The sequence below is a fragment of the Haliaeetus leucocephalus genome, unplaced genomic scaffold (genome assembly GCF_000737465.1).
Source record: "Haliaeetus leucocephalus isolate CR32 unplaced genomic scaffold, Haliaeetus_leucocephalus-4.0 Scaffold384, whole genome shotgun sequence".
Taxonomy (NCBI): domain Eukaryota; kingdom Metazoa; phylum Chordata; class Aves; order Accipitriformes; family Accipitridae; genus Haliaeetus; species Haliaeetus leucocephalus.
In genome coordinates, this window is record NW_010972820.1 from 7,423,243 (window position 1) to 7,441,101 (window position 17,859).

At 38.4% G+C, this 17,859-nt stretch overlaps 1 protein-coding gene across 2 annotated transcripts; it reads right to left on the minus strand.

Annotated features, from left to right (window-relative positions):
- Positions 1-213: 213 nt before the first annotated feature.
- BEND3 (BEN domain containing 3) lies at positions 214-8,471 on the minus strand. Of its 2 annotated transcripts, XM_010573398.1 has the most exons (3): positions 8,427-8,460; positions 7,761-7,981; positions 214-2,764 (listed from the first exon to the last, which is right to left on the minus strand). In XM_010573398.1, the coding sequence occupies exons 1-3, from the start codon at positions 8,458-8,460 to the stop codon at positions 512-514; spliced, it is 2,508 nt and encodes an 835-aa protein (XP_010571700.1). In that variant the 3' UTR covers positions 214-511. The 2 variants fall into 2 exon arrangements, with proteins under 2 accessions (XP_010571700.1, XP_010571701.1); XM_010573399.1 differs by lacking the exon at positions 7,761-7,981 and having other exon boundaries at positions 8,427-8,471.
- Between the last annotated feature and the right edge of the window lie 9,388 nt (positions 8,472-17,859).

Consider the following 17,859-nt stretch of genomic DNA (forward strand, 5'->3'; position numbering starts at 1 on the left):
ATTACTGTAGAAGCAAAGTCTAAAATTCCAAGGATTTCCAATGAACATGGCACTTTCAAATTTAAATTAAGTTTAAATTTCAACCTCCAAATTAACTAACAAGACTCTTTATAAGGGTATAATGAAAAACTGCCCCTGAAGAGCACAATGATTTAAAAAAAAAATCTTTATAATTGGAAAGTGATAAAAAAAGGAAGATGCAGAAATGGGCAGTGGAGTAATACAGTTTTGATACATGTATTTGCACCAGTGAAAATCATGCTCTTAGCGAGTCATTGATAGTTCTGTCACTGATGACTTATAGTGTTTACCCATGTACAAATGTAGTAAGCCACTTCCCACTGCTGCAGTGCCACATAGATGCAACGCACACATTGAAACGCAACAAACTTAGTGCCTGACTGTCCTAGATGCTGAGCACCCTCAGCTCCCGACAGGCCCCTCAGTCTAAACCAAAGCATAATCCTGATAATAATTTAGTGGTCAAAGTCTTAGGAATTTAAAGAGCCTGTCACTTTTTTGCTTTCTTTGCTTTTTTCAGTATATCACACTTTTTTCTGTTAGGACGCCGGCATCTTTCATCAATGCTCGGTATACATTCATAATGCCATACTTCTTCCATTTTCTCCACAGGGTAAACTGCTTCCACGTAATGACGGATCAGTCTCAGTCTGATAGGATCGAGCTGTTTTTTGTTACAAGCACCTGAATGGTTGTATTGCAGTCTGAGATTCTCCGAAGTAAAGAGTTCGGGAAAGAGTCTTACGAGAAGCCTGGCAGCAAAGTTGCCAACTGACAGGCTCTGCTGCACTATCTCTCTTACCTCCTTATCAGACAGCAAATACAGAGAAGGCACAGGGAAGTCTGGATTAGGAACAACAAGTTCATCGAGTGGTATCTTGCAAAAATCCTTGCTGCTTCTTTCCGGTGGCAGCGGCGGCCCTTCGAATTCTTCTCGAAACCTCTCAGGGTTTATTGCATAGCTGAGAAATTCCCTCCTGTCAGGCCCTGGCACGTGGATTTTCCGTTGCTGTTGGTACGTGCGCCTTTGCTCCGAGTCTCTTCGTCGACACCTCTCGTCAAGCTTCCCAACAAACTCCAATGTCCACACTCTGTCATTCTTTGCTCTGGGGTACAGTATCTGCACATAATGTCGAATTAATTTAATTCTAGTGGGGTCGAGCTGTTTCTTGCCTAAAGATCCACTACAGTTGTATTGCTTCCGTAAGTTTTCGTGAGTAAATAGTTCAGGAAATAAGAGAACAAGCAATCGAGAGGCAAAGTTGCCTATGGAAAGACTGCTTTCATATATGCTTTTAATCTGTTCTTTGTTCAACAGGTAATCCGGGACAGGGACATCAAAATCGGGAGGGGGAAAGTCAAGTTTGTCAAAGTCTATGGGTACAAGCCAAATTTTTTTTGAACGTCTGCCAGGTTTTTCATATTCAAAACTATCTTCCACTTTTATGATTGATACATCATCTGGTAAACTAGAGGAATCGTAACAGTCATCTCTCATCTGATCACATTCACTTCCATCCATATACGTGTTTTCAAGCTCATCATTTATTCGCTGAACACATTGCTGCAACCAGGCTTCTTCTTCTTGCACATCTGGAAAGTAAATTTCAGTGTACCTACGGATTATTTGAAGCCGATGAGAATCCAGCAGTTGTTTTCCAGAGTCTCCAAAGCAGTTGTACCTTTCAGTTAATTTTCTGTGGTCAAAGAGTTCTGGAAACAATCTGTGTAACAAAAAAACAGAAAATTCCCCTGGAGAAGAAGCTTCATCTAAAAATTCATTGAGATCCTGAGCATCCAGCATGTAATCTGAGGCAATGGCATTACTCCTGTCCAAGGACAAAGCTTCCTCCTGCTCTTTATCCTCCATAAAATGAGAGGATTCGACCTGTTCGGTCTCATAAAAACCGGACAATTGCACATTCTGCTGACTGTTTTCCATTTCCCTTTGAGCCCAAAATCTATTGAAAAAATCATTGACTTGAGGCAAACACTCCACCTGCCACACAGCTGTATTCTTCACAGAAGGATAACAAACTTCCACATAGTTACGGATAAGCTGCAGGTGAAGAGATTCAAGTTTCCTTTTGTTGAGAAAGCCGCATGCACTGCAGCTTCTGCTGAACTCATCGTCGCTGAAGAGCTCTGGAAAGAGCTGCACTAGCAACCGGCAAGCTAGGTCTCCACCTGACGTGCTTTGATCCATGATTTGTTTGAGCTCCGCAGAAGTCAGCTGGTACTCTGGGGGAGGCTTGAAATCTGCAACGGACTCTGCTGGACTGACTTGCTTTTTAATTCTGCTAACCTCCAGAGACAACAGGTCAACTTTACTGTGAAGCTGAGTCATATTGGTGTTGAGGGTGTTAAGTGTGTAAAACATTTTCTGTATCAAAGAATATATATTTGGGTCAGAATCTGAGGTGGCCGCTGTTACGGCAATGGCTGCAGCCGAGTCCCTTTTGCGTTGGTCGTTCAAAGTCCGAAGATGCGAGGGACTGCTGGGGTTGATTTTTTCAAACAACTCGTAAGAAGCAAACTGCTCTGCTCCTGGTGGGTTCTTCTTCTCCGTGATTTTGTGTGAGATGCCATAGAGAGGTTTTTTATAAGATGGAGTGGTTATGTCACTGAAGGATTCTTCTTCACAGAGCCACGATACGTTAGGATTCTTGTTCTTGTTTGGCTGCTCTGCATTTACCTGAGTGGGTGAGCCAGTATCTCTGTTCCTCATGTTGGAAAAGGGGCCCTTTGAATGAAGAAATATTGTATTAGCAAGACTGCCTTAAAAATATTAGCTATAAATATGTGCCCCTTAAGCAGGCACTGTTACATAAATATGCAAAGTCAGATTTTCTCCAGAGAACTTAGTTGTGTTAAATACATCAAAATTAATAAATTCACTAGGAAAAATAAAAATACAGTAATGTATTATTTAAGTTTGTTGTTGTTGTTTTGGCTCATGGCTTTCTCCATGGAATAGAGATGCAATAACAATCCTTAGTACTCTTTACCCACAGAGCTCTAAATACTCTCCCAAATTAAGTATCATTATGCTTCACTTTGCATATGAGGATCCTGGGCTGTAGAGAATTTGGGTGGCAACAAGTCAGCAACAGAGCCAAGAATAGAATCTAGATTTTCTGACTCCTAGTCCTGTGACCTTGCCACTGCCTCCAACAACTGCATTTAATGTTCCAGCACTCTCTTTAGGTTAGCTTTTGAAAATAGCAAAGGCTGTAAGACACCAAAATTATGCTTATTCTCATCTTTCTGATGTGAAATGTTTATATAGGGTTTTTTTTAATCTTTATAATGGTGTACAACTCCTAAACAAGTTCTAAGAATGACTGTAATTTTAAAAAAGTATTCTATTTAAATAATAAAAACTTAAAACCAAAGTGAAAAGCACCTTGCTATGGTCTTTTTAAAAAGGGAAGCCTAAGATTTATTTCTGAAAGGCAGGGAAGTTTAGACTCAGTGGTTTCTAATTTTCTACATTTTATATAAAAAACAGTAATGAGCTCTTAAGGAATTAATGTTCTCAATAATTTCCAACTCTTCCTCATTGTTTGAAATTGGAAGCAAGCGTTTTCATCAACTCACAGCAAATATGCAGGGCTTGGGTGGGTTGGGTTTTTTGCAAACACATGGATATTACAAATAATTCTTAGGAAGTTAAGTAGACACAACAGAATCAAAATCCAACATGCAGAATTCAAACATGAGAAAACATTCACAGATTTTAGAGAAGACTGTACTGAAACATTTTGCTTGGCTTGTTCCACAGAACATTAATTAGATAAAAACCACAGAATTTGCATTCAAGTATTAAAACAAATGGAACACAGACTTGAGGTCTGAGCTGAGAGCCACAAGCAATTTGAAATTCTAGTGAAGACCCCATTACGCCCTACAGTGAGGAGCTTGCATTAAGGTTCCTTTCTGAAAAAACAGAACTGTAACACTCATGAAATTAATCTGGTCCCTATGTTCATTCACACTTGTCATCTGCTTACTGCAGTGACAAATTGAATCCAATTACTTTTTAATTTCTAATGCAATGTATACTCAAGAGGCTCAGAAAGAACAAGCTGGTTTCCACTCCAAGTTTAAAAATCAGCAGACTCAATTAAATTGAAGTTGTGTTCCCACAAGTTCTGGTCTCATTCATATCACACAACCCTACACATGAAACCTCATGTTTTCACATCCAAAGCTGTATGGATGGACAGATGATAAAATGAAAGCGTAACACAAAGGCAATATATTTCACAATGTGCAGAATCCCTAGCCCTGGTGATGCCTAGGACACCTGACTTCCAGGTCCCATTTAGAAGACTGTCCCTCCAGTCTCACTCCTAATAAAGAACACTTGCTATGAGGACAGCGAGGAACCAGAGTCCTGTAACACCACCAGCTATTAAAGGGTGAACTTTACCCCAGCAAGTGGTGTGATATACCCTACCTAAATCAGCAATTTGTGACCTGTAAAACACCAGGACACAAGAGACCGAACTGTGAGCAGACTGAGATCCACATTGCTTCCACCTAACTATAGGTTCCTACGCTGGGACTGAAGTTGTAATACACCACCTACACTTGTCAGTGGAGAAACAGAGGTATTTCCAGATGGTAACAGAGCTCTCCCAAACAGACATCACCTGAAAGCAGGTCATGAAAATCTCCACTGACAGTAAACATAGTTCTGCTCCCCAGTCAGACACTGAGACTGAATTACAGATTTCTTTTACCGTTTTAGATCAAAAGAACAAAATAAAATTGCAATTCTGGAGAATACATTTCTTACACTGCTACCTAAGTAGCTAGCTCTTCCATTAACACTCCTGTTTACAGAGAATATTCCAAATATTCCTTCACTTACAGAGTATGATTCAATTCCTTTTCTACTAAATAGCTTGGCACAGGCCACCAGTCATCTGTGTTCTTGTTGGAACTCCTGCTGTACCTTTTCCCTAATTAATTATATAATAAAACTTGGCAATGTGGGGGTAACTTCTACTAATGCACACCTCACACCCAGAGCCAGGGCAAAGCAATATTAGAATGTGTATTAAACAGCACAAATTCATTGTCTTAAGTATCTTATTGCACTTCTACAGTGAGTGTTGTGAAAGTTTGCATTCTCAGTTTTGGACGCAGTGCTCTGGAGAAGAGAAGTGTTCATGCCAAGAACTATAGCAGATCTCTGCTGCGATGGCAGCAGAACTTCTGCCCTTTCACTAACGCAGCTCACAGTGTTTGGATCTGGTTGCAGGACAGATTTGGTTATCTGCATTTCAGGAACACATAGTTGGTGTTTGACTAACAGATGACAACACATTTGGGCCTATATTTAATGATTTTCTATTTCAGATGCATTCTAGTTTTCTTTCCTTTTGCTTTTAATTATCTTGTCTTTATACAGTTTCCATCTGGGAACAGCACTATCCACAGCATAAATACATGGCTTTTCATAAGTTCTCCAATTAAACTAGTATTTAATATTTTTAATTAGTTTTCTGCAACACTAATCTTTAAACATCAATGTCTTTCAGATAATACTACACCCATTTAAGATGAACAGTTTTAATGTACCATCAAAAAATAAGAAAAAATACTGTTCTATGAGACTCAATGTACCTAAGATAGTGCTGCTTTTTATACTACATTTGCACAGCAAATTTTTATATTATATACATTCTTTGAACATTTGCAAAATGCAGTATTTTGGTAAACATTGACCAGTATAAGTAATTGTGAAATAGTCTCTCACATTATCTCTGAGTCCTAAGCCAAATTTTAAAAGTTGTTCAGTTATTGCTCTGTTCAGTGCTGAAGTCCAGCTAATTTATGACCTTTATTATGCTTAATAAATGAAGTCTAACTATCTGTAAGAATACAGAGCATAATATTCTAGCACATGAGTAAAGAAGAATAAATATATGAACAAGAAACACATAAAAAGATTCTATCAAACACATGAGAACTTGGAAATGTCTTGCACAATTTTTTTAAACTTACAATCTTCTCCACTATTTTTTTAAAAGAAAATTAGGGAAAATTAAGTTCTGGTTATGAAGTGACAATCAGAATTTAAAAAAAGTAAAATGTCTTCTGATAGCAAGTCATTTAGTAATACAATCACCAGCTCAATGGTACAGTGATATAACATAAAAAGTACAGCTCTGCTTATATCATACATAGATACCTATGTGATGTGTAGTAAAAATATACAAGCACAATATTCTCAAAAATAATTAACTTTTTGTCCTCTGTTTAAACAGAAATAGTTAATGAAGTCATCAGCTAAACCAAAATATTGGTACTAGAAAAGTAATTAACTTAAAAAATGTTGTTAGGATCGAGGACTATTTCTGGTTATTTAACTAAACATGCTGATTCACTGGGGTCAGTCAAGAATGAATTTTCATCATTGTTACTGGGTCACTTTCTGATATTCTAAGTACAAAGTTATAATTAATTTCAAATCAAATTTTAAAATTTATTCAAGGCAAACAGTAAAATCCAAAGCAAGCACAGTTCAGAGACCATTATGAAGCTCTTTTAAGAATCTGAATATAAGTAAAACAATTGTAAAAAGAAAAAGAGAAAGGAAAAGAAAGAAACCATGTAATAAGATTAAAACCTACCTACCACAGGCATTCAGGGAAAAAAACAGCCCCGAAAAGTGAGAGAGATGACAGTCAAGAAAAAAAAATAAGAAGAGCTATGGCTAGAAAGGAGAAATGAAATGCACAAATGCAACACGGAGTAACTGGCTAGGTAGCAGAACAGCAGAAAAGGATATGTGCATTAGAGTAGGTCATAAACTAAATATAACCCAGGGCCTGAAGTTATCCAAAAGAGGATGAATTTGAATCTAGGTTATTTTAATAAAGTGCTGAGTGTGAAAAACAGGTCGTCATTATACTGCTTTAGAGGGTGTTATAAGAGATGTGACTATCCAACACTGGACACTTCCCTTTCAAGAATATCAAAAGAACAACAAAAATATTCACACCAATTTTCCCACGTGCAGAAGGCTTTTCTAGGAACAGATGACCACTGATCTCCCTACTGAAACAAACAAGGACAAAAAGAAACTTGCTCAGTTTCAGCAAATATTAATGAAAATCTCCAGTTGCTAGAGAGGTGAAACACCAGAACAGGATAACAGAAGTGACCAGTCATCTCCTTCACCAGCTGGACAAACATCTGGATTGTCATAAGTGGGATGCTGCACCAGAAGTTGTAGTACATTCTGCTCTTGATACGTTGAAGTCTTCTGCATCCCTGCATTTTTATCTTTCAAATAAAACACAAATCTATACTTGTCTCACTAACATCGAAATCTGTGTCACAGAAAGAAGAATTACAGCCCTGATTCTACCACTGAGGATCCAGCTGAAGGACTGTATGACATGAGAGGGACTGTAATCAGAGTCATGCTCAGTCAATCCAAATCACTACCTGCTCCTACAGTCCCTTACAAACAACAAAACTATACTTCACATGAATGAACTAATCTATAACTGTATTGCACAGATATGATCGCTCCCACATTATTTAAAGAAATACCCAGACAAGTAATATGTGCAAACTGGGTTAAGATTAGCCATATTTCCCTCAAACTCATTACTAATGCAAATCTAGTTAAATGACTTGCATTTTGCTTATAGCAGCAATGAATTCAGCCTATGAAATATGAACAGAAAAATCACAGTCATGCATACAGAAGTCACCTCTTGTGTAAAGCGTCTTTTCTTCACACTGGGTAAGACATCTTGCTGGCTCCCTGAACCTTCACAACCAAGTGAGGTTTGTTTCCGTTTGTTGGAATCCTGTAGGCAAGTAACTGCGCCATCCAGTGAGTGTTTCTCAGCAGATCTGGATGTTACTGAGCAGTCTAGGGCTTCATCTTCATTTTCTGTTTCTACTTTCACACTCGTTTTAGGAATTTTTACTGGAAAAAGAGAAGGTTTAGAAAGATAAAGCACTCTCTCCAGAAAACCATGACACCCTTAACACAATCTTTTGTGGGTTTTTTTCTTTTTATGAAAATGTGTTTTGAAGAACATCATTATTTTTTATGACTTGTACGATAAGTGTATGCTGAGGCCAAGCCCAAAGTCAAGTTTTTATTATGCTAGGAACCATTCAGTCATCCAGTCAATGACAGTTTCTTCCCCAAAAAAGGGTCTAAAGTATAAATAAAGTTATGGGAGGAAGATTTTTTTTGGAGGGGGAGGAAGGATGTAATCAGTAACAATGGTGTATTTTAGATTGCTTTTTAAAAAACATTAATGTAATTTGTCTTCATCCAAGTGCATTCTTTATCAGGTTACAAAGGCTTTAATTCAACAAGTATTTTTGCCTGATCATAAATTACACAAAGTATAATATTTTACCTTCATCATCATCAGTGATTTCAGCTGAATTCATCTTCTATCTCACTAAAGAACAAAAAACAAACAAACAAAAAACCCAAAAATAATTATCAGCATCTTCTGGAATCAGGAAATACCTACATCCATTTTTATAATTACTTTTAATCCAAAGCCATTGGGCATTAACAGCCCACAGATAATTTCCAGTGTGTATGTTTGTAATAACTAGCTATTTTCAGTAAATTCCATGGCCATCTATAGACCTGTCAACATGCAAACTATACTGCAGACAACATAAGACAGCTAAGAGAGTATTTAAAACTGTATGTCTTTTCCCAGCTTGGAGAAAAGTAAAAGTAATTTTAATCTTCTCTGTAAAGTATATTGGCAGTATATAAATGGAAGTTAACTGTATTAAACTCTCCATCCTGTACCAAGTCACTACTTCTTATTACAGTCAAATGTTTTTATGTTGTCACTGTGGGTGACCCAAAGTCAAAGATGAAGGAAAATTAATCATAAACTGTAATATATATGCTGGCGTTAAGTTTTCATTTAAAAAATCTTTGATCTTTTGATATGGATTGCATCAATTCAAGCAGAGCAATCTGCAGATCTCCAGTAACTACTTTTTTTCTGTCAGCCTCTAAATATTGTAAGAATGTTTTTTGTAAGGAAAAACAAATATATGTATTATTCTAGCATGATTTTAGCATTACTTCTCACATGAAAGACTCAGCTGTATTTCTGTTTCCTTGAAAACTAATTTTGCAAGTTACTTGGGGGCAAACATCAATCTGTCGACATGTTCCTACAAGATATTCTAAATCTTTTGGAGATCTACAAAGCAAACAACCTAACCAAACCTCACTGACCGTTAAAGGGCACACAGATGCAAACTGATACTCTCAACTGGTAAGCTGGTGACTTGTAAACTGTCACACACCGCTCATGTTCATCTACACACAGCACTATGTTTACTTGGCCCCAGACTATTATTACTTTTTCCACAGTTACATTCTTCTTTCAAATAGTTTTCTTTCAACTGTTCCTGCCTACCCTTTAGCCAAGGTCTGAAATCAAGACAGGCTTCTCTCTGGCTGGAGCAAGTGAATAAAACCAATCAATCAAAAGTGTATGTACAGCCCTGGAGTGGGAATTATAATGAAATTTTAAAAAGAGATGGGGAAGAAAGAGAATCTGTTTTGGAGGGGAAAAAAAGTCTCTACCTCTCTTCTGAATAGTGTTGAATATAATTTTTTTTTTTTTTAACTCACAATACTGTTAAAAAGCTCTGTAAACACTTGAATGCTGTGTAGCTATGAATTTTTCTCAGGCAGCAATTGATGGCTGTTAATGCTAAGTATGAGATCCCATTCTGGATAAGATTTTGTACTACAATGGGTAGCACACCCCCCCGAACAAAAGATGCATGGAGTTACAAAATCAGCTCATAGTGGGCCGCTCTAGAAGCCAAAATACCCTTTGATGTGCTAATCTTCAACATGGCCCCTATATACAGCCTTGTGAAGGGCATCCTCAAGAGGATAACTTGAGATTGTCTTCATCCTCACACCACCAGAAAAAGTCTCTCTCAGTTGGATGTAGAGCTACTACAAACCCCTTCGATATCTACTCCTTTTACGCACCATAATCCCATATTTCAGGACTTGCATTTATGAATTGATCCGCATATAAATTATGCCAGCTCAACAGGACTATGATAACTTAAACTTTTGCAAACTGTGTAGAGATGTAACAGCATGAAATTGTGGCCCACACCAACTTCTAAACCACCTGATAAGCACTAGTGAGGGTTAATACCAAGTCTTACTAACTCAACAGTATTTAATTAATTTAGACACAGCCGCTACAGATCTTTATGAAAAGTCCTAAGACAGTGTACTTCGTATAGTACCATCAAAAAGCTACGCTGGGCCTTAAGAAAAGCACGTTGTACTAAATGTTCGTGTTTTGCCCTGATATCCCAAATACATTGATATTCGGTGCCTTGATCTTTCTTACACTTCTCCACGCCGCACTAGGCTTAGCTCTGAGGGATGTGGTACAAGGCCAACATGTGCCAGTGCTCCAGAGGTGTGACACAGTCTTTTTGTGAAGGCCGGAGGTGACAGTAAGCAAATCAGCTGATACTAGTACAGAATATTCTGTAAAGGAAATCAAAATGGCTTTCCACATAATCCCAGACTGCTCTATCAGAGCAAAACACTAAAAGATGGTGAACACAGAGCCAGAGGGGAAGACTATAAAGGTAGTGGCGGGCGGAACCACACAAAATATTTAGAAGGGGATATAGGGAATTATATTTTCCTTCTAACTCCTGCTGTTACTGCTATTCAAATAGGAAGAATGCTTTAGAATTCCTCTCAGAGAATACAAGCAAACGGGAAGGAGAAAATAAATGAGGATCTGAATAGTCACTCTTTAAAACTGGAAAAAAGTGAAAACTAAAGCAAAGCACATATCCTGGTTAACAATTAACTTTCTAAAGAAGGCAACACCACCAAGACCAAAGCTATCCCAAACTCAGGTCAAATAACATTAAGTCAAAACATTGTTTCACAAATGAAACAAAGTGTTATTACTTATTCTGATTTTTTTTTTATTATTTGAAAACTGCCAGAATACAATTAAAAGCAAATAGTCAAAACCAGCCTCAGAATCAATGAGGCCTAGAAAGACTGGGCTTCATATTTGAACTCTTTGGTGCCAAACAAAGCATGAGCTGCAACCTTTTCCTTTTTGGGAGCCCTACTAAACTCTCTCTCCTTATCTGGTTTGCTGCCATCTTTGTGAGATTTGTAAGAACTTAGGTATTCTATGAAAATGAAGCACATATAACAGCTTTTGCCAAGAGACAGGATTCAACTGCCCCTCTTGATCTCCTGCCTCAGTCCCACCTGCTCCCCCAGTCAAGCGTGGTGCCCACCTTCACCCTCAGTGAGCTCTTCCAGCTTGATAAACTGACAGAAAACAACTCCCTTCCTTCTTTGCCGGGTTACTTCTCTTCTAATTCAGACAGGTGAAGGGTAAGGCAAGTAATTGGGTCCAGCTCAGGAGCATGCATGAGGTTTGGGACGGAAAGGAGGAATTGAAATCTCTCTCTCTCTCATACCAGCAAGCCACTGGCTTGGTTCAACCATTTCATGAAACTTCATTTATCATCTGTTTACACCACCATCTGGCTTCAAAATTGGGTAGCCATGGACTCACAACTGAGTGGTGAGCAGACACAGAGATATCAACAGAGCAATTGTATCACTGCTTCCATAGGAAATTAGGGTCTATGGGAAGGGGGAAAGTCTGTGTGCATGCATGAGCATGTCCATGCACGTATGCCTGTCTACGTAAGGTTAATGGTAATTTTGTTGATTATGTTGAAAGTCCACTAAAGATAAAACATCTCAGATTCTTTAAAGTACAGTCTGCAGTGAATCAGTACTTACGAATAATAATTATTGCCTCTGTAGAAGAGGCAGCAGTGTCAACATCTGTTTTGAGGTAGCATTCTGGCCCAGACTGTGGGCGTAAACAAAGCTGGAGTAAAAAAGACCTGAAAGAACTTGGGACAAAATAGTGCAAAAAGCAGTTGAGTAAGAAATCCATCCAGTAAAGCAAACACCTGACCGTTGTTCCTTGTCACATTGAGTATACAAACATATTTCATTACCTTATATGTCTTTTTTCAAAACAGAAGATAAATATATTTATCATCCTTAGCCTAATACTGATTCAATGCTATCTACAGGACAGCAGTTAGCTAGTTCTAGGAAGGAGTGAACACCCTGTGCTGAAGCTGGGAGCCCGGGTCTGCAGCCATGAGTGACTGGCAGAGCAACCAGCCTTGGCAGCTTTATCTCGCTGGGATACAGATGGATGCTGCAGTGCATCCTATTTTCTGGTGAAGAGAGGAGCTGGAAGGAGGACTCCAAAACATACCAAAGACCTACAACAGCAGCTATGTCAACAGCCAGATCCTGATCCTAATGAAGTCAACTGGCGCTGTAGCCTAAGCATCTGTATGTCTAAATTTTAGCTGAAGCTTCTTCTATTTCCACCTGAACCGGCCAAAAAAATCATGCTTTACAAAATATGAACATAAACCTTAAACTTCAAGTTTTAGGATTTTGCTTGTAAATATTTTGTGAACCAGGTTATTTTAGAAGCATTTTCTCTGGGTTCTTTGGTTCACTAAAAATGAAGGAAATAGCTAATACTCGCACTTTTTCTTCAAAAGACACTCTGCCTTTGATTAACGGCAGTCTGCTTCTAGTACAGTCATTAGCTAAACCTATCTATCTAACACAGGATAAACAGTAAGATGTGTAGTACTTGGACAAACTCAACAATCAAGGAAGAAGAGGTAAACAGACCCCATCCTCACAACACAAACAATAAATCATTAGATTTTACTGCCTACATTTCATCTATTGAGAATGGTCTTCTTGAAAACAGTATGTAGTTTATAACTGCTATGTAATCAATGTCTCAAAAACTTGCTGACATGTCAGCACGTACTCACCTTCCTTTCTAAACTGCCTTGATAGCTATTAGTGCTGGCACTGTACAGATACCTGTGCTGAGCCACTGCTAGGTGTCACGCCTTTGTGATGCCAGCGCTCACCTGAGAAGACAGAAACATTCCTTTGGGCTCAGCCCTCCAGACCCACCCACACATCTTGACACTTTGGAAACAGTCAAAAAAGATGAACCAAAAAGGACAGTTTCCCTAGGGTGATTAAAGCTTTGTTCTTCCAAGAGAAGAGAATAAAAATACCTAGATTTGCAATCATGTAAATGAGGATACTCTCCTTTTTAAACTAATATAGGATGAGCCTATTTGCAAAGAACTGACATGATATACAGCATTGTGTCCTCCTGTTTCAAGTTAACCTACTTCTAATAAATTGAATATGCATTACAGTTTAACCCTAGACACCAATCTATGTGTGTTTGATTTATGATCTTGTGATTTGCAGCAAGATCCAGAAATCCCACTCAACTACCAGCTAAACTTGTAGGTGGTTATAGTGGACTGGTGGACCACATACACAAAACTTTTTGAGCCCTGCTGGGACTGCTGCACTAGGAACTCCTCTGCATCTGGCCTACTGGCTAAGATGCCAAGCCATTTTCAGAATATGCTCAGTATATTTCAGGCTCTCATAGAGGACAGTCATAAATAAGTGTTTCACTTACCAATGGCACAGTGCTTAATTAAAGAGGTACTGGGAGCCAGAAAACCTGGTTGGTTTTGGTTTTTGTTTTTTTTTTTTTACTTTCCTGCTCTTTATTTTGCAGCAGAGACAACAATTCAGGTCCCCAAATCCTAGAAAAGTGATCTAATCACCAGGTTATGGTATGCTGAAGGGCATATGTGAAGACCAGCAGATCAGACAAGGAACAAGACAGACAGCTCAATGAAGAGACTTAAGACTCCCTACCTCCATCGGTATCACTTAGACACATCCCTCTATTCAAAAGACTTACCAAGTTATGACACTTAATTGTATCATTGTACCATTTTGGTAACGACGTTCAACATTGAAATGGTATTACCCGTGGCTAACAGGGAAGCTCAATGCATAGTGCAATGCTGCGAGTTCCAAAGCATGGAAGCATACCTTAAAAAAAACAGGTTTTGGAATGTTTCTCTGTGCATTTAGTGCTAACTACCACCCTGATGCTGCTTTTGCAAGGAGAGCAAAAAATGCGATCCATTTATCAAAAATGTGCCTACCCAAAATATACACTGAAGCCTTAAGGACTTAAAGCACTTAGGTACAAAAGATTTTGTAAGTAAGGGAGCAAATTGCAAATGACGCTCTAAATGCATTTCAGTCTCATATCATCCAGTATCATGCATAATGCTACTTAAAAGTAGCATAAAAGTGTACCTAGTTACTTATACCTAAAACCAAACTGAATCACAAGCCTAAATTAAACCATCCCATGAGGTGTGTTCTCCTCCTCCTATTTACCACCTAACAATTACTCACATGTTGGCCTTGGAGGATGCTTTCCCCACCTGTCTTATGATTGCGACCATTGTAAAAGTACAATGCAAAGAGAAAAGCTCTTGCTGATAACATAAGATCAAGGCAGTTCTCTGCCTTTGCAATCATTCTGAAAGGAAGCCTGATTGATCACTTTCAAGTTCTGACTTAAAAACAAACAAACAAAAAAAAATCCACCAGAAAAAAATATCGTTGTTCTGCTGTTTGAAACTAAAGAAGTAACTCTTCACTCTGCAAACTCCCGTATCTAATGTAATAAGTTGTGACAACTGAAGAAAAAAAAGAGCGTGAAAACCACGTAGAAGAGTATAAAAGTGCACACATGCTGTATGTGGAAAACAATTCTGATTTCTTAACACTTGTTAATTATAATTACAAATGTAAATGAATCATTGTCTTAACTAATATACTTTAATACAATAAGAATGCCTGTTCCCAGTTTCATAGAAGTTTGCTATTTATAATTGAAATGCTTGCACACCATTGTACTGTTCAGTTCATTAATGCACGATAAATGTGTAGATGCTGCTTCTTGAAGGCACACCAGCCCACTAAATATTTTAGCATCTTCATGTAGGTTGGAAGGAATGTCTCTAATTCTTCATTATTGACTATAAGAATGTTATTAAAAATATAGGGGTTTAGACATTATGTACTATGAGATGTTTATTCCTTTTAAAGCCTCATGGTGGTACATTGCTTCGTATAACAAACTCAGAGGCTTCAATGAAAATTATTCTACTTGAGTGTCATTTGCTTCTGAAGAGGTGAATTGTTCTTTACAGTTTGGTCAAAGGATAAGATACAGGCATTTGCTAGTAACATTAAATATGTGTTAAACAGCATATGTGGAATAAGCTGCTCAATTCCCTCACTTTCAGCACGCAGTGAAAGATACAGCACTCCTCTTAAAGCACAGGTAACCTAGTAAAGTTAAATAAATGATGGGAGTTCCAAAAAAGCAGATATTCTGAGGAGGTAACATTGGCTAAATTTTACAAGATCTGTACATGGAACTGCTGTTTAACAGCCAAAAGCAGCACCTCCTCTTACACACGCCTTCCTGTAACAGGACTTTATCACAAAATTGCAATGGTATTATGCTACGTAATCAGAGTGTGGTTTACCCAGAGCCAACCAAAACTATTGTATATATACATTAATCCTCAGCAAGGGACAATGATTAATCAATCTAGTAGTTAGACACTCACCGGACAGGCAAGTGTCTGAGGTCCCGCTCCTTGTCTCTGGGTCTCTGCCTGTATTTCATATGAAATGTGCACTGGATAAAACACAGAGAGCGACCGATGCTTCCCAAGGGAAGCCCAGAGTCTTGAAAGCTGGTGTGGGTAGGTGGAAGTAGTCCCGTCTTGTTCAGCAGGTGAGCGGAGGGCTGCTCTAACCACCTCGTGACAGCACAAAATATTGTCCCTTGTGATGTTTCAGAAGAATGATTCCTGCACAATGCTTTGAAATAACGAGAGCGAACACCCATTCTCAACACGCAGCCCTGCAGTCCCAGGAGGAGACGGGACTGAAGGCAGGCGCTTCTGCTCGGGATACCCAGGAGATGCCTCCTGCTTGGGGCACGCGTTGCTTTCCAGGCTGTCTCTTGGAAAGCTCTCTTGCTGGGCTGTAGAAAGCAAACCTAGAGAACTGCGAGTTCTGGGTTCTGCTTGGGGAGCCAAGTAATCTGCATCTTTTACTTCCTAGCTGTAGCACTGGGTTCAATAATTTCAGTATTGCAATTATCCTCGGCGTCCATTTGATTCCTCCAATTTGTAAAAAACAATGCAACTCAAATTCAATTCAACAGAATTACACATAAATACCACTCCAAAACTGAGCCGTAAAATGTATTTCTTAGAGGCAATGTTTGCCTTCTATTCAGTTCCACGGGCCACTGATTGGACTTTACGTATTATAGAATTTTGACAAGGCCTTCTCAAAAAACCAAAACAATGCAATTTTTTTTTCTGGACTTTTTTTTCATTTTCATTAATATTTTAGTTTTCTATTTAAGTATCCTTCTATTGCTGAAAACCTCATCACCACACTCATTGCTATGATGTTCAGAATAAGCAAATAACTGGAAAGGGTCACTGTCAGTATGCCACCTGAAACATTACTTACTAATGTTACAAGTTACACCTAAAACTATTACAATAGACAGAAATTGGAGAGGGAGGGGGAAATCTGTGTTGTTTGATTTGTACAGCTGACTGTACTCCGTACATATTTAGTCAGGTTTCCTTATAACTTGTGACTTTTCTGAGCAAAAATCTGGAAAAGGCTTGGGAAGTTACTTGAAAAGGCAGCAGGCTGAAGAAGTCCGATACCTGAAACCACCTTGATTAAAAAAAAAACCCAAACAACAGATAATTCTTTGAAATTGACTACCCATCTTAAAGAAACTGGGAAATAAGAATGTTGCCTCAGTTAACTGAATGATGAGCAAAATGTAAGCAGACAATGTAAAGAATACTAAAAGCAGATGCTCTCTATTCTATCAATTTCGGAATAGTAGGGTGCTGCTAGTGACCCTAGAGTGGAGCTTCTGAGTAAAATTTATTCTTGATATCCAGTACTGACACTTGAAATATCAAATACCTCAGAAAACAGTATTCCAACATTACAATCATGTTCTGACTACAAATACATGTATAACAAGTTCTAAAACTATGAAAAAATATTTTTAAAAGAACCAGCAGATGTTGTTGGAAACATTACCCTTACGGGACAATAAAATCCCTATACTTAACATAGTTTGAAAACCTCCTTTGCTGCCCTGTGGAGGAGGACAGGAAGCCTCAAGTCTCCACTGAAGCCAGCCTGCAACAAGGGCGTTTTGCCAACAGGACTTACAGGGCATGTTCTCAATTTGGTTTGGTTTTTTTTTTCATTTTAGTTACATCTGCAGATGCAGTTTAAATTAAAAAAAAAAAAAAAGGAAAAAAAAAGAAGAAAAAAAAATCACTCTTCTCAGTTTTCCCACAAGGTGCTGAAGTTTTTTCAACTCATCCCCCATACTTTATCAAACACTGACTTAATCTTGCAGTGGTCAGCAAAACACTAGCCTAATTTATTTCCAGCATCAATGCATCAATTCGGTTTCCCTTCGATCAGGTGTTTTCCCCTGGTCTATCAGAAACATTTGGTTTTCCTCAGTGCTTCATTCTCCCTCCTCTCGTTCTTCGCTTTTATTTTAAAGTACTGTTCCACCTGAACGAACTTCGTACAGACAATTTAAAAACTCCTCCAAACCGCGCTCAGCTTTATTTTTATCCGCCGGACTTATCTCCGCTACGAAAACGCTCAGCGAAGATAAAAAGTGCAGTTGGTCCAGCGCCGAGTTTGAGTTAGCAGGAGAGAAAAGGAAAACGTATCGACGTATACTGGCAACTATTTGTTTTATT

Excerpts from the sequence above, each read along its gene's own strand:
- BEND3 (XM_010573398.1), bottom strand. The coding sequence starts at position 8,460 with ATGAATTCAGCTGAAATCACTGATGATGATGAAG. Across the intron at positions 7,982-8,426 it reads AATCACTGATGATGATGAAG|TAAAAATTCCTAAAACGAGT; the intron begins GTAAAATATTAT and ends CTCTTTTTCCAG. Across the intron at positions 2,765-7,760 it reads AAAGACGCTTTACACAAGAG|GGCCCCTTTTCCAACATGAG; the intron begins GTGACTTCTGTA and ends CTTCATTCAAAG.